The sequence below is a fragment of the Bombus terrestris genome, chromosome 4 (assembly GCF_910591885.1).
Source record: "Bombus terrestris chromosome 4, iyBomTerr1.2, whole genome shotgun sequence".
Classification (NCBI taxonomy): Eukaryota; Metazoa; Arthropoda; class Insecta; order Hymenoptera; family Apidae; genus Bombus; species Bombus terrestris.
Window position 1 is genome coordinate 15382063 of NC_063272.1, and position 14243 is coordinate 15396305.

The 14243-nt window shown below is 33.4% G+C and overlaps 4 protein-coding genes across 10 annotated transcripts; 2 read left to right on the top strand and 2 right to left on the bottom strand.

Annotated features, from left to right (window-relative positions):
• Window positions 1-4: 4 nt before the first annotated feature.
• LOC100645791 (LYR motif-containing protein 4) lies at window positions 5-766 on the top strand. The gene is made up of 2 exons (XM_003395226.4): window positions 5-135; window positions 335-766. Exons 1-2 carry the CDS (start codon window positions 50-52, stop codon window positions 528-530), a joined length of 282 nt encoding a protein of 93 aa, XP_003395274.1. The 5' UTR covers window positions 5-49; the 3' UTR covers window positions 531-766.
• LOC100645672 (syntaxin-16) lies at window positions 420-3624 on the top strand. Of its 3 annotated transcripts, none has more exons than XM_003395225.4 (6): window positions 420-557; window positions 1455-1638; window positions 1734-1952; window positions 2089-2296; window positions 2379-2641; window positions 2736-3624. In XM_003395225.4, exons 2-6 carry the CDS (start codon window positions 1558-1560, stop codon window positions 2943-2945), a joined length of 981 nt encoding a protein of 326 aa, XP_003395273.1. In that variant the 5' UTR covers window positions 420-557; window positions 1455-1557; the 3' UTR covers window positions 2946-3624. The 3 variants fall into 3 exon arrangements, with proteins under 3 accessions (XP_003395273.1, XP_048261189.1, XP_048261188.1); XM_048405232.1 differs by having other exon boundaries at window positions 2379-2648; window positions 2736-2859; XM_048405231.1 differs by lacking the exon at window positions 420-557 and having other exon boundaries at window positions 1501-1638; window positions 1707-1952.
• Window positions 3122-11512, bottom strand: LOC100642802 (oxidative stress-induced growth inhibitor 1). Of its 5 annotated transcripts, XM_020862806.2 has the most exons (9): window positions 9290-10944; window positions 9036-9214; window positions 8690-8941; window positions 7505-7619; window positions 6573-7060; window positions 5979-6241; window positions 5589-5887; window positions 5059-5484; window positions 3122-4961 (listed from the first exon to the last, which is right to left on the bottom strand). In XM_020862806.2, exons 4-9 carry the CDS (start codon window positions 7563-7565, stop codon window positions 4711-4713), a joined length of 1788 nt encoding a protein of 595 aa, XP_020718465.2. In that variant the 5' UTR covers window positions 7566-7619; window positions 8690-8941; window positions 9036-9214; window positions 9290-10944; the 3' UTR covers window positions 3122-4710. The 5 variants fall into 5 exon arrangements, with proteins under 5 accessions (XP_020718465.2, XP_048261185.1, XP_012163233.2 ...); XM_048405228.1 differs by lacking the exons at window positions 8690-8941; window positions 9036-9214; window positions 9290-10944 and adding an exon at window positions 10973-11512 and having other exon boundaries at window positions 3122-4259; XM_012307843.2 differs by lacking the exons at window positions 8690-8941; window positions 9036-9214; window positions 9290-10944 and adding an exon at window positions 10973-11497.
• An 89-nt stretch (window positions 11513-11601) lies between these two features.
• LOC100643760 (protein-L-isoaspartate(D-aspartate) O-methyltransferase) lies at window positions 11602-14212 on the bottom strand. The gene is made up of 6 exons (XM_020862813.2): window positions 13971-14212; window positions 13279-13384; window positions 13045-13184; window positions 12626-12851; window positions 12221-12306; window positions 11602-12126 (listed from the first exon to the last, which is right to left on the bottom strand). Exons 2-6 carry the CDS (start codon window positions 13331-13333, stop codon window positions 11938-11940), a joined length of 696 nt encoding a protein of 231 aa, XP_020718472.1. The 5' UTR covers window positions 13334-13384; window positions 13971-14212; the 3' UTR covers window positions 11602-11937.
• Between the last annotated feature and the right edge of the window lie 31 nt (window positions 14213-14243).

The window sequence follows — 14243 nt, forward strand, 5'->3', positions numbered from 1 at the left end:
ACACGTGAGATATCTATCTATGATGTATTTGATCTATGGTGTATTGTAAATGATGGCTAGTAGTCGGAAGGTTATTTTGAATCTCTATCGAAATCTAATTCGAGAAAGCAAGAAATGGAATTCATACAATTATCGGCAAGTAAAAATTATTAAGTTAATTATTATTGATTATAATTTTGCAATTGGACATACTAAAATTAATCAAACTTTAATTATTTTAAAAAATTGTTAACAACAGAATAAAAGATATTATTTTCACAAATGTTATTAACGTTTAAGTTATAAATTATATCTTTATTTATTTCGTAAGAATCTAATCTTATATCTATTATAGGATGTATGCTTTACGTAAAATTCGACATGAGTTTGAACAGAACAAGACTATACAGGATAAAGAGAAAATTAATGAATGTTATAATAGAGGATTGGAAAGCCTTCAAATTATTAAGAGACAAGTAACAATTGGAAACCTTTATAGTACTAGGCCATTAATTATTGAAACTACTGAAAATAAAGCTAATTTGAATTAACAAGAAAAATATAAAATTTATATTAAGGTAGTGTATATAAGTATATTCCTAGTAAATAGGGGGAGCGACAAAGTTTTAAAACTTGAATGATTAAAAATTAAATTAATATAATTACAGTTAGTTACATACATTTAAGATTTATGTATCAATGTTACAAGTGTATTGATCTGTATGTAATGGATAGTCTGTCCAAAACATTCTACTAAGATAATTTAATAAAAAATATGTATTATTGATATCACAAAATGTTTTTTTTTACGTAATCAATGATAAATAATTGCAAGTAATTATTCATAACGAAAACATACACAGAACCATGTTAAATTTTCAAATTTAACGGAAGTTAGTTTAGAGGAATGTTGCGTGAATAAATCGATTTTTTATAATAAAATAGGTACGCTTATGGTATACCGGATAATATTTTGCACGAATCTTTTTATTATTCGAATTTTCGAGCAAACACGTGATATATGTATATGTTATACACAGGGTGTTATATACATAAATATCTCATTCATTGTTGTATGTTGCACGAAAAGATTTCTTAGGACAAGATTACATTATTTGAAGGACCACATGTATCAACTTTTGCTCATGATTATTTTTTTACGGGATTTTGAGGTCATCAGTATTTTTTTAAATAGGGCTCTATATTTATTATCTGATACCTTCGTAGAAAGTGAAAAACAAATTCGACGATCTTTATAATTATACCGTTCCCATCAATTAATCTTAAGATATTTACGTTTGAAGTATATAATACATATATATGTATTACATATTTAATTATATCAAATCGACAGGTGGCAAAATTAAAAAATGCAAATTTTTCGACAGCTAAGCAGTATTTTTTAACCTATATATGCTGAAGACTTGTTTAATAATTTTAGTTGATCAACTATTTCAATTGTTTCGCGATGACAGATGGAGCATATTGAGAAGGTAGAGTTGCTCTACGTAAAAAGGAGTGTGACAAGTAGCGAGCTGTTATAAATCATTTAGCGAATTAATAAAGAATTTGATCAAAATGGCCATGCGAAATTTGACAGAACCATTCATTTTAATGCGAAATAATGCTTTACAAAGCAAGCACATATATGCCGAACAAGTATGATATACATAACCTGTAATTTACGAAAAATCGGCGACATTAATCTTTTCATGGGAAATTTAAAGGTTAAATAATGGGATACAATATTTTAGAATTTGTCTGACCGAATGGCACTAGTGGCTTCGGATTCTGGTACCTCGGACAACGTCGAATTAAAAAATGTTAATTTGGAAAGTAACGCACCACCTGTATGGACAGATGCCTTGGAGGAGACCCAATATATTTTAAGTAGATTGCGTGTCAAAATAGACAGCTTAGTAGAGTTACATGCTAAACAATTAACTAGGCCGACATTAGACGATACATCACAGGTTTGTCATTAACCACAATGATTGTTATGTTAAAAGTAAAGTCTTCATATACTTTTGCCAGAAGATTAAACAATCTTTCTGATTTATTTTGATTACTTAATTATTAGAGAGCAAATCGTTAAAAACATGTCTACAGGAAGAGAGACAAATGGAACAACTGACACGAGAAATAGGACGTGCATTTTCTAGTGGTTATCATCAAGTACAAACAATAAAAACTGCAGCAAGGCATGCCACTGGATCTGTGGAACGTCAATTAGCCATAAGCGCGGTAATGGCACTTTCAACAGCTTTACAAGAGCTGGGTCTTCGATACAGATCAGCTCAGAATCACTATTTAACACGTATGATTTATAGACATGTCTGATTTTTCTGTAGGCTGGATGCATGAGGAAAAAAATGTTTGACTTTGCTTAATTATTTTAGAGGTAAAGTCAAGAGAAGAGAGGAGTAACCAATTTTTTACAGAAGATCAGTCAATATTTTTAAATAATGCTGCAGCAGACACATGGTTAATGGAGTCAAACGAAACAAATTCAGATTCTTGGGATAATAGAGAACAACAACAACAAGATTCTGTACTTTTACAATTGGAGGATACTGAAGATAGAATGAAATTAGCCGTAGAAAGAGAAGAACAGATTGGCAACATAGTTCAAAGTATAGCAGATCTCAGGCATATATTCAAAGTAAGAGGTCCTGAAGATTAACATATAGGATGAGTTTATGAGCAATATTAAAATTACTGTATAAAATAATAAATAAAAAATTGTTCTTGAATAGGATTTGGCAAGTATGGTGCAGGATCAAGGTACCATTTTGGATAGGATCGATTATAATATTGAACAAACACAGGTACAAGTACAGGAGGGTTACAAACAACTGAGAAAGGCAGACTCTTATCAAAGAGCCAATAAAAAATTGTATTGTATTGTCGTGCTTGCAGGCGCCATTATTCTAGTCAGTTTTCTTTTTGTCGTATTTAAAACATGAAATTACTATTTCAATTTGCACGATTGCATTTTAGTATATAATTTGTTATTAATTATATTTGTAAGAAATGAAAAACATGCTTACATAATGTATAATTTGGGGAAAAAATATTTTTCGATAAAATACTTTGGGAGATTTCTGATACAACGTAAACAGGAAAATAATGTGAAATATAATTAAGCAGATATATATTTTATTTCTGTGACCTTATCAATTATTCTTTTCATTTCATGCTCGAAATCATTCCATAGTGTTGACTTATTTCCGGTTATTTATTCCGTATTGTTTATTGTATACATCATTACATGTGATGGGGGTCTTAAGACTTATATATAATATAAATGTAAATATTAATAACCATAATTTTTAATTGTATTTTGAATTTAAATTAACTGTAACATATATTTACTTTGAGATTACAGCTGTAAATTTTTAATAAAACAAAGAGTAGCTGAAACGGAAATCAAATGTGTTCACAAATAAAATGAACTGTAAAAAGGTATGATAAATGTCGATTAGCAGATTGTCGCCTTTTGGCTGATTGACTATTTTAGTAGTCTAGTCTGGCCTGATGTAGTATAGTATACAAGAGAAGAAGAAATATGAACTTACTCTTGTGTGTGTAGTGTATTGCAGTTGTTTCCTTTCCTTTTTTAAAATAAATGAATATTTTATCGAACGTATGCTATGATTATTATATTATTTAACATTGACTTAAATATCATAAATAAATATTTTTTGATATAGTTTAATAGTCATTAAGATAAATAATAACATTAGTTAACAATATTGAATTTTCATTCTTATGAACACTAAATAAATTTTCCTTGAATATTGCACTTTTTTTTTATCACAGACTGAGCGGTACATATATTTTATATCTATATCGTTTATATATCTATGTATATCTACCTATATATATATATAGATTGAATTTTTAAAAAAATATTACTGTTACGAGAGTTTGAACGATTTTCTTGCTTGCACGTACTTATATACTTATAATGATAGTTATACATATAAATTATAGTATCTGCATATTCTTCGTTTGTCTCACACGGTATGTGCGTACTCGTGAATGTATGCAAACATGTGTTACATAAACTCCGAGTGTGGTATAATTATTTATTCAGTTTTACAAAAATTTTACGTTATACAAATTAGAAACGATTCGTTAACCAAGGAACAGTAGAAATTCATAAAATACGCTTTCTTCTGAGATTTATTAAGTTGAAGGAAATTCAACCTATGGAATAGTACCTACCTATGAAGAAGTAGTTTAACGTTCAATATGTGATTCGCAATACTGCAATTCTGTAATAAAAACTTTTCTGTAATAAAAACTTTATTCTAATAAATGGAATGCACTAAATGCAGATGTTAAAGTCGTATGAATTTTATTGTATCATCTGTATGATCGGATTTGTTTTCCTTGGTCAAGATTCATGATAAAAACCTTAATATACTTGTATAAGCAGTTTCGTGTAGATTTTGTTAAAAGTACGCACGCATTTTGAAAAACTAAGGGACAAATTTGCATCAAGTGATAAACAATTTGGATATCATTTACGCGTAAAAGAGTTTACGTTTACTTAGTTTTCATACACAGTGGTAGAAAGGTACATCAGCTGAATAGAGAAAAATGTCCCTGGATAAGTATAGTACAGAATATACGAATAGAAAACGCGTGCGGTTTGTCTATGATTCTGCGGAGACTCGGAATCGATCGAACACGAGTTAAGAGGCTTGTGCGACTACACATTACTCAAGTAAAAGACGGAGACGAGGTATTTAGAATGTGAACTAAAATTGCAAACGCCCCACCGAGTATGTAACGTACAAAATTATCACCGACTAAAGGGCCTAAAGCGTAAAGTCCAGATCTTGGGGCTTTGATTACTTCATAAGTAAAATCGTCAACCTCGATAGGATTCGATTTACCATCTATGGGTTTCTCGAAATATTTACCAAGCCCGATACCGCCAGCTTTGAGATAGGACAAATCAGGCTTGTAACCTGTGAACGAACGAATTTTCTTAGCTGAATATCTTTAACAAGCGAAAGCGAAACGAAAGTATGATTTAGTTTTGGTTTGTACGGATTTGATACATACCGATAAGGATGGCTACGGCAGAGACACGAAAAGCGTGTGCGCATCCGTCTGGGTCGACAAGCGTAACCATCGGATGTTTTTCGAATCCGGCACCATCGATGAAATCAGTATCATTTGCAGTAAGTCCGAGCAACGTGTACCCTGGTAACGCTTTGTATAGAGGATAATTAGTACCACCATCAGCCATCATCTCGTATACCTTGTGATATTCGGGATACATCGAGCTGGGTAGACCTTGCAATCTATCATAGATAGTACGTATTTTCTCGTCGTTTGATTTATTCCATTCGTTGGACGAGTCACGAAATGCATGCAAGACGGGAATACCATGAAAACGAACGGCCATGATTGCATCGGCAGCACTTAGTCCGGAACCGATCACCAATACCGGATCAATTGGTTGCCGTCGTTCCTCTACTTCGTTTGCTAAAATTGAATCGACCATCGGGTCTTTCCATAATCTAATATCAAGTAATTTTTAGCAAAGCTTAAACTGCTTCGAGAGAAAAGGAAAGAAGCATTTCGCGTACCATGTTGCTGATGACTAATCAAATGATCCAATCTTGACTCCAGCTTGTTTAGATCGTGCGTTACCCAATCAAGTTGAGAATCTTCACCGGCTACACCCAATTGATTTGACAAATCGGTCGTGCCTGTGGCAAGAACGACTCTTTTGCAGCGATAGCGAAACGGTTTCCCGGTTTGTTTATCGAAACCATCGACTATCCATCCGTAACGATCTTGTTGTTGTTGTTGTTGTTGTTGTTGCTGTTGATGATGATGATGACGAGAATCGCAGCACAGTCTCACTGAAGTAACTACAGTCTCGCTAAAAAGAAAGCGTTCACGTGATTAGCGGTTACAAGATGCGACACAACTTGCGAGCATTGCAACTACAATAAATTACTGTGCGAACCAACCATCGAAAGTACTGTTCCAACTTCTTTCTCCGTACGTAATCTTTATAATAGGCAGCCACTGTACCGACGGAAATTCTGCTAGCCGTTTTACATGCACTCGGTTTCTCTTGAAAGGCATAGTACATGCACGACGGTTTACCCTCTGTCGAATTTGCTTTTTGAAGTTCTTCGGACTCGACCAACATCTCCCATTGTCTTATGTCTAAATCGGGCAACGACATCCATCGGTTCAAGCTGATGGTCAACACGTTTGGATCCATCGACTAACACACAATTAATTCATCAATTCTAAATTGAACCTTGAAACGTTTAACTTGTGTAACGATAAACGTTCTCGCCTGTTAAACGATATTCGTGACGTATTCGTAAACTCTATCGATTCGAATAAATTGGTTAGGTGGAAGGTTTGTGTCTGCCGAACTGAAGGAAACACGTAGCGAGGGAACAAAGAAACCGAGAACAGATCAACAACATCGTTGATCGTTTCTTTACCAACATCGGGGTATATCGTCAGCTTTCTTTGTCATCACCGCGGTACGCGGTTTAACTAACCGCAAGCCCGTTACCCGATAAAACATGTCCCACGTTCGTTACCTGCCATGAACCACCAGGTTGACCTTTACCGAGCACAATGTGATCGATCACTTTATGCTCAGGATGTTGCTCGACCGATTTCCAGGTAAGCAGAGACGGCACATCAAGGCCAGCATCGACACAGGGATGTTGAAGTTGGTCCATAAGAAGTGCCAAAGGCCTACCACCGGCTCTACCTTCCAGTCCGGAAGAAAGGCATTCCAATTTGCAACGCGTACTGCTCGCCAAGCCCCTTCCTCCGCTGTTCCCCTGGCATTTTCTCAACTCGGTATTCTCACTCTCGTGCCATCGATGGCATCTCGATTCATCCCCTAATTGTCGTTGTTCTTGACTCGTCTTATCGCAACATTCCTCGTCATCATTTCCGGACCTCGTGCTCGAGTGTAATCTGGCTGTGAGCATTTCATCCGCGGGATGTGGTTCACCGGTATAATAAGGCCAATTTCCAGCAAGCATGAAAGAAAGGCATATTCCACTAGGCCCGTTTCCTGAACAAAACATACACACCACCCTGTGTATAGAATACAGACAATACCGATTCTTTTATCCTCTCGCATTGCTTTTTCGCGATACTTTGGCGCTTATTATCACGCGAAAAACGGCCGTTACCGTGTGTTTCCACCTGAAATCGTGTGCTACGATCTGTACGATCGTAGCATTACACCTAATATATTGACCATATACGGAATTTCCTGATCACGAAATCGATCAACGAGAATACGATCGTATCGAACTTAATTACACTAGAGGCCAAAAGATTCGATCGACCGGTACGGCTTATATAGAGACTCGTCTATCTTTTAGAATTTTAAAGAAGATATTATAAGTAAAAGGGAGCGTTTTAAAGGCAAATTTACAAATCTTTTGGATTCTAGTACAGGTATATATGTTACCTAGCGGATACAAATCTCGCATTGGTAAGCGAATCGTACCTATAATGACCACATCCTTATAGACGACGTCGTTATCTCCATCGTCGCAACAATTTTGCATCGTTGTACCGATTTGTTATTCTCGTTTATTCGGTCAATCGTTCCAATTCGAGAGCTGTAACAAACAAATACCGACAATGTTCTGTAAATATCCTATGTAGTCGTAGAAAAAACGAAGAAGCAAATCGTCACGATCGCTCAATGTTTGTAAATGAAATGAAATGCGTGTAAACGATAAAAAAAAGAAAGAAAAAAAAATAAATAATGAAAATGAGGACCAGAATAGAAAGGAAAAAATAAGTACGAATATCGTAGGAAGTAGAGACCTTTGAAGAGAACGATATACAACTGTGCGGCGATACGTATATCATATACATACATAGTCGCGACTGTCACGGTATATGATAAAACGCAAAACGGTGCAATTTCATATCTATGATGCAAAACGCGGAAACCTGTATACTTCGCGGGAATCGTGCATCTCATCGTCCGATTACGACCACGTGGACAGCTGTACAATTTAAAATCAAGCGGCCGGTCATTTAGAAAATTATACCGATCAAGAGAAATTACTTTATTTTTCTGTTTGGCTTCATTTAGATAAATAATACGTACTTACGTAACGCGTTATCTTCGACAATTATAAAACTTTCCATGCAAGAACTGATGCAGTCTTGAAGATTTATCGAACTGTTTACCATTACGCTTCGTTACAGTGAGGTATTATCGATAATCTTGCTATACTCACATTTGTACATAAGCACGTGTATATATTTCGATCGGTATATGAATCAATTTGCCGAAACTTTCGAAAGAAATTTTACTTTCTCGCTTTACTTACGATTATTTGTTACATACTTTTCCTAATAGATATTCTCTTGCTTCAAATGTTAAAGTTGTTATTGTTATGTAACCACATGGCGGCAAAAATTGTGCGCAACATTTTAAACACGATCGATCTAATTCTTTCATAATGATATCGAAGCAATCTGTTTCGATTATGCCGTTAAATATCTGCATCGATAAATTTACGTTCAAAAGTACAATATGCTCAACGAACTTATCCGCTTTCTTCCAAGTAACCGGATCGGAATACATCGGGCCTTCTAAGAAGGTCGATATCAAGAAGAGTGTACAGGGTCACGATCGATATTGAAATAGAAATACTCAGATAGGAATGCTTACACTATGTTCAGTCGGTTTAAATTAAGTTCGGATAACCTCGTTTTAAGTTAATGTGTTTTACGATTCGAAATAGTCATTGAAAGATATAACTGTTTTATTAAGCGGCTCGATTCTTCGCAGTCCTATGGAAAATGATGAATCATCGTATAGATCCAGTCTCCTGTTCATTCAGTAATCAACTAAAAAAAACTTGCTCTCGCTATTCGAAGAATTTCGCTTTGATATAGTGTTCTTTCGACTGACAATAAATCCCTGCAAAAAGTCATGAGCACTGGTTCCAATAAATTTATCGTTGAACACGGCGCGTGATTAAAAATATAATGTAATATCATTATAATTCGATTACCTCATGGTTCGTTACGTGCTAAAACATAATCATTACCACTACTTGTCACTATACTTCCGATATTGGGACACTCTCCTATTGTATTGCTGACTTAAAAATCGCAATAACTTGACAGAGGCAAGAGATACGATAGAGGGGTCAGAGGGGGCGAGCAGGAAGATGGAAAAGAAAAAGAAAGACTAAGAGAGAAGGGAAGAAAAAAATTAATATAAATATATAATTGTATACGTAGTAATCGATAGTGTAAAACAAACCAAATTTCGGCGTGGCTCACACACGAAATCGTATTACAATCAACTCCTATCAGAGAAACGGTCGACGTTATACTGAACCGTGAATCAGACGCGCGTTTCTTTTCATATCGAACGAATATCTGCTAAAAGGTTACAACACATTGTGTCATATTTTTATGTACGTATCTTCTACTTTTTGTCATGCTTTTCTATCTTTTTAACAGCGACGCATACGGCTATCATTAATCATTGTGATCGAATGGTTCCTATCATAATATTTCAAGAAAAGGAAAATATATTTCTGTATTTTTATCGTTACTTTACATCTCATCAGATGACGAGCGTTCTTGTTTTGACGCATTCTTTTAATTTATTCAAATCGTGTTAACACCTTTGATCTATTAAATCGTATTACACATTTCTTTGCCTTGGTAGAATCGATTTTCGATATATGTATGTACACATAAATGCTTGTCAAGTCGGGCATCCGTCGGCCGCGTACCTACATAACGTATTTATGGGTATTCGCTAACATTTGCTAACATAATGTGTGTACATATGTACATACACAAAAAGAAAATTCGCTGTCAGTTAGCGGTCGATATCGATTTGAAGACAGACTGCGGGTTGGTGATAAATACTCGCGAATACTTTTTTCTCACAAGTCTTGTTAAACGTTCGTGAATATTTTAAAAATGTGCCTTTGGCGCATACGAACTTTATATCAATATTCGTTTATATGTGCGAACGTATATATATATATATAGATATAATTTAAAAGACCGTTTCGCTTATTCTGAAATATTAGTATTTATGTTCATTCCAAGCTGGGCGTAAAAAATTAACGAATACACTTTTTACAGTTGGCAATCGAAGCAAAACCGGTTGAAGGTTGCATGACAAATCATTTTACTTTTTATATCTCTTTTGTGCAATCCGCTGCCCGCTATCTACTTAAAAACCGGTTACTCCTTTCACTACTTCGGCAAATATTACATTGTATGTGTGTATATATATATATATATATATATATATATTCATTCACCATCACAATTACGTTACTGTGTACGTTTTAATAAAAAAATCTGCCTTGGATGATAATAACAGATAATGATATGTAAAAATACAATGATATCAATATAAATATTTTATATTAGATATGTTCTTACATAATTAACCTGCAGATTCTCTTCATAAATGCATATATTACAATACTTAAGTATTTATTCAACGAAAAATGACATTGACAATGAACGAGAAACTAGACGCATGGTCAAACTACGTTTCATCAACTTTGATCGATAATTTTAAATTTAAATGTCAAATTATATTCTAATTCTAGTCATAATAAGGATCTTTTAATCAATTACTATGATTATAAGAAAATTTGCAGCTTCGACTGGAATTACTAGTGATTCGGATCAGATATTAACTTGAAATCACGATAAATAGAATAGAGAATGTATATTTGTTTAATATTAAATCAATATTTATATTAATTTATATCGCGTTCCATATTTAATCTTATTCATATCTAAAAAAACTTACAACTATTGATTAGAAATAAACATACAGGATAAAAAACACGAAATAAAAATTTATGATTGGTTTATAATAATTTGTTTCTTTTAACTATAATAGTTATTAGATTATTAATGTCAACGGTAAAATAGCTATAAAAAATTAAATTACAGCTTTAATTACCTGTTTCCGCTCTATGTGTAATTGCAGCATTCTATTTAATCTGGATTGCAAATTTTAGTCCGACACATTGCGTAGAAATTTTGTTGATCGACGTTTTGAACACATCCACGACCAACGATTATTTTCTGCTCCTTATTGCAAATTCTAACCGTCTCAAGTATCATATTCAAACTGTTTTCGTTTGGTTGACGTGAAAATTAACGTTCGAAGTTGTCTCCTATTTTTTCATTTAATGTTCTCTGTTCATAATTTAACAAGTGTTCTTTGTTGAATCACGAAATCCTTTATAGATTCGATAATCTTCTTTCCAACGTAAAACCACCAATAATTTCTAATAATTTCAGTTTATGTTAAAAACTAATCTATTTGCGTTGCTGACACACCTCATCGTTGCATTGATTTCCTTTTTTTAGGTTAGCTTTTGTACACAGGACCGACAAATATCACTATGCTACTATGGCGGCAATTTCAAAACCAAATTTCAAGCAGTCTGTCTTTAATTACTTGATTTATGTAACTAAACTAAGCTAATCTAAAGACTAAAAACTTATATCTATAAATAATCCATTAAATACATACATTTGTTATTTTTTTTTAAATATGTGAACAATGAAAGATAATTCAGAATATTCAAACGAATTTCATCAATTTTACTTAAATGTATATCATTAATCATGTGCTTAGTTATTATAACAATACCAGTAGTACATTATTAAGCAAACACTCCATTGAGCTAGCTCATACATGGAAAATATATTTTATCATAGCACGTGTCAGTAAAAAAAACCATTATCTCAAGAATATTAAGTAACGCGAGAGGAAAAAAAGAAATATATTCGTTCAAGTTGACATTCATTGAGAAAATCACTGTTATCATGACATAATCATCGTCTTAATCAATGATAATCTTGCGTTTCGACACTGAAAGTTACTTATATAATTTCTAAGTGTTTGAATATATTGTATTAATAATCATTTGATAATTGAGTAACAGGATCGGTAAGAGGAATATAGGAGACTTGCATTAGCTTTTTTTTTGTGATCGTACCATCAATGTTCTTATCTACTTGTACCAGATATTGAAACCTCTGAAGATCTTCTATGGCAACGACCGGACAAACTAGCCGTCCACCAGGAATTAGTTGATCTATCAACTGAAATGCAGGACAATCTTTAATCTTAATAATTTGTTACAAGAATATGTAATGGTATATACATATGTTTATGTCTTTAAACGTATTACAGTACCTGTTGTGGTAAAGTATCCGCTGCCGCTCCAACATGAATCGCGTTGTAAGGGGCTTCAGCAGCATATCCCAATCGGCCGTCTCCCACTAGGCGCATTTACAATGATCTGTTGTTAGTCTTTGGTCTATGTTTTATATAATGCACAGTCAAAGTCACGCAGTTGGTGGACACAGTCCTGTTTGATTCTTCGTGGCAAGGTACATACCTAATCCACGTTGGTGAATTACAATTATTTTTTACTTCAACATATCTACGTTATTTTCAAACTCTTGAATATGTGAAGTTTTCAAAGGTCGTGGGAAAAAGACCAGATACTGACAAGAAATTCCTTTTTCCTTTTTCCCGACACCAACTATTCGTGAATAGAAATTGCAACAACGTGTTTATAGCATGGCATTTTCTTACCTACAAATTTAATGCGTTCTTCCTTGATGAAATGAGGACAATCTTCGCTTACGTTTTTCTTAGAGATTTCTATTAGCTGTGGAATATGATCAATCCCAACCACATGACCGCGTGGACCCACCATAAATGCCATACATGCTGACAAGTAACCAGATCCTGAACCAACATCCAATGCTTTTGCTCCATCAAATAATTGGTCAGAGAGAATGGACAAGGCATATGCATGCTGAAAAACAATGTTTGTTTCACTCTAGAAGTAGATATAGTTCTAAATTTAAAATAGTTAAATTTCTATAATTTTGCTAGTTATTATATCCAAATTTGTTATTACATATCTTTTAATCACTTGCGTAACAATAGTTTATTATATAATATGTGTATAACCTAAATAATAAATATATATAAAGGAGTTTACTAACCATGTGGGGAGCACTAATTGTAACATTGTAACCAATTTTTCTTGGTTGATCAAGATATGGATTTGATTCATGATAATAATGCGCTCTATCTACAGCAAGCATTGCTGCTTCTGCTCTGTCCGTTGTTAAAATACCTGCTTCTAAAATACAATTTCATAATTAAGTCCTGTCTTACTATCTGTCATATTGTCATATCGGTGTCAATTTATCAAAGTTATTACAAAGAGATTTTACCTTTTAATTTAGTTACCATTTCTTGGTTTGTAGCTCCGCTGCAGTGCCATGCCATGATTCAGGATATATATAAATACAATGTTTAATACAGAAAGAGGCAGCGCATCTTTCAGGAAGAACAAAAAGGAATGTTGTTGTAAAAGAAAAGTAATATGTAACAATCAATTCAAGAGAAGTTTTATGAAATACTGCGATCTATGTAATAATATCATAGGTGAGGTGACATAACAAATAAAAACATCATGAATGTCATATTTAATTTGTATATATTCATAAAACTTTTCCAAGTTTCTTTCGAAATTAAGGTGTTACGCAAATGGAAAGCGTCTGCAATATTTCTATGAGTAGCTAAGAAGACATCTTTATAATACAGGTTGAACAAGTTAAGGAGTTTAGAACTTAAGATTAAGAACGAAGAAAGAGCTATTGTAAAAGACGAGATAAAAGAATATATTGTTATTAAAAAAACATGTCCTTTACTAATTAAAATTAACATTGCCAGCATTTGTCAGTCTAATATTGCCGTTTATATTTTTGAAAAAACAAAATTATTATTTTTAATGCAAATTCGTTCTTATAATTTAACAATATTTATTTAGAAATGATGTGAATTTCCGTTTGTCTTTTTTGGTATTTTGACGATTTTGCAGATATAGAACACAAAGGAAAGTTTTGTTAGGTTAAATACCTACTTCGCTGTTATCTAGCCAGATACGTTCTGACGTATTACATCAGTGTGTGCATAGTTGCAACTACATGCATACATATTTAATGTAAGTGCACGCTTTCGTACGTTGCGTCTCTTCGCATAAGTACTCATTCCTGTACTAATCGAGTATCACACGATAATTATCAGTCACCGCTGGTCTTAATATGTGTTGTATATATTTAACTAACTATATAATATTCTTATCAAAAATGATCTATTTGTTCATTCAATATTGTAAAAGCAATATGATAGAAAC

Coding starts and splice junctions, on each gene's coding strand:
- LOC100645791 (XM_003395226.4), top strand. CDS start 50: ATGATGGCTAGTAGTCGGAAGGTTATTTTGAATCTCTATCGAAATCTA. Junction 136..334: donor TGGAATTCATACAATTATCG/GCAAGTAAAAAT, acceptor TATCTATTATAG/GATGTATGCTTTACGTAAAA.
- LOC100645672 (XM_003395225.4), top strand. CDS start 1,558: ATGGCCATGCGAAATTTGACAGAACCATTCATTTTAATGCGAAATAAT. Junction 1,639..1,733: donor AGCACATATATGCCGAACAA/GTATGATATACA, acceptor ACAATATTTTAG/AATTTGTCTGACCGAATGGC. Junction 2,297..2,378: donor TCAGAATCACTATTTAACAC/GTATGATTTATA, acceptor TAATTATTTTAG/AGGTAAAGTCAAGAGAAGAG.
- LOC100642802 (XM_012307843.2), bottom strand. CDS start 7,565: ATGCAAAATTGTTGCGACGATGGAGATAACGACGTCGTCTATAAGGAT. Junction 5,485..5,588: donor GATTAGTCATCAGCAACATG/GTACGCGAAATG, acceptor ATTCAATTTTAG/CAAACGAAGTAGAGGAACGA. Junction 4,962..5,058: donor TGCCGTAGCCATCCTTATCG/GTATGTATCAAA, acceptor GTTCGTTCACAG/GTTACAAGCCTGATTTGTCC.
- LOC100643760 (XM_020862813.2), bottom strand. CDS start 13,333: ATGGCATGGCACTGCAGCGGAGCTACAAACCAAGAAATGGTAACTAAA. Junction 12,852..13,044: donor CAATTAGTGCTCCCCACATG/GTTAGTAAACTC, acceptor ATTGTTTTTCAG/CATGCATATGCCTTGTCCAT. Junction 12,307..12,625: donor AGAACGCATTAAATTTGTAG/GTAAGAAAATGC, acceptor AAATGCGCCTAG/TGGGAGACGGCCGATTGGGA.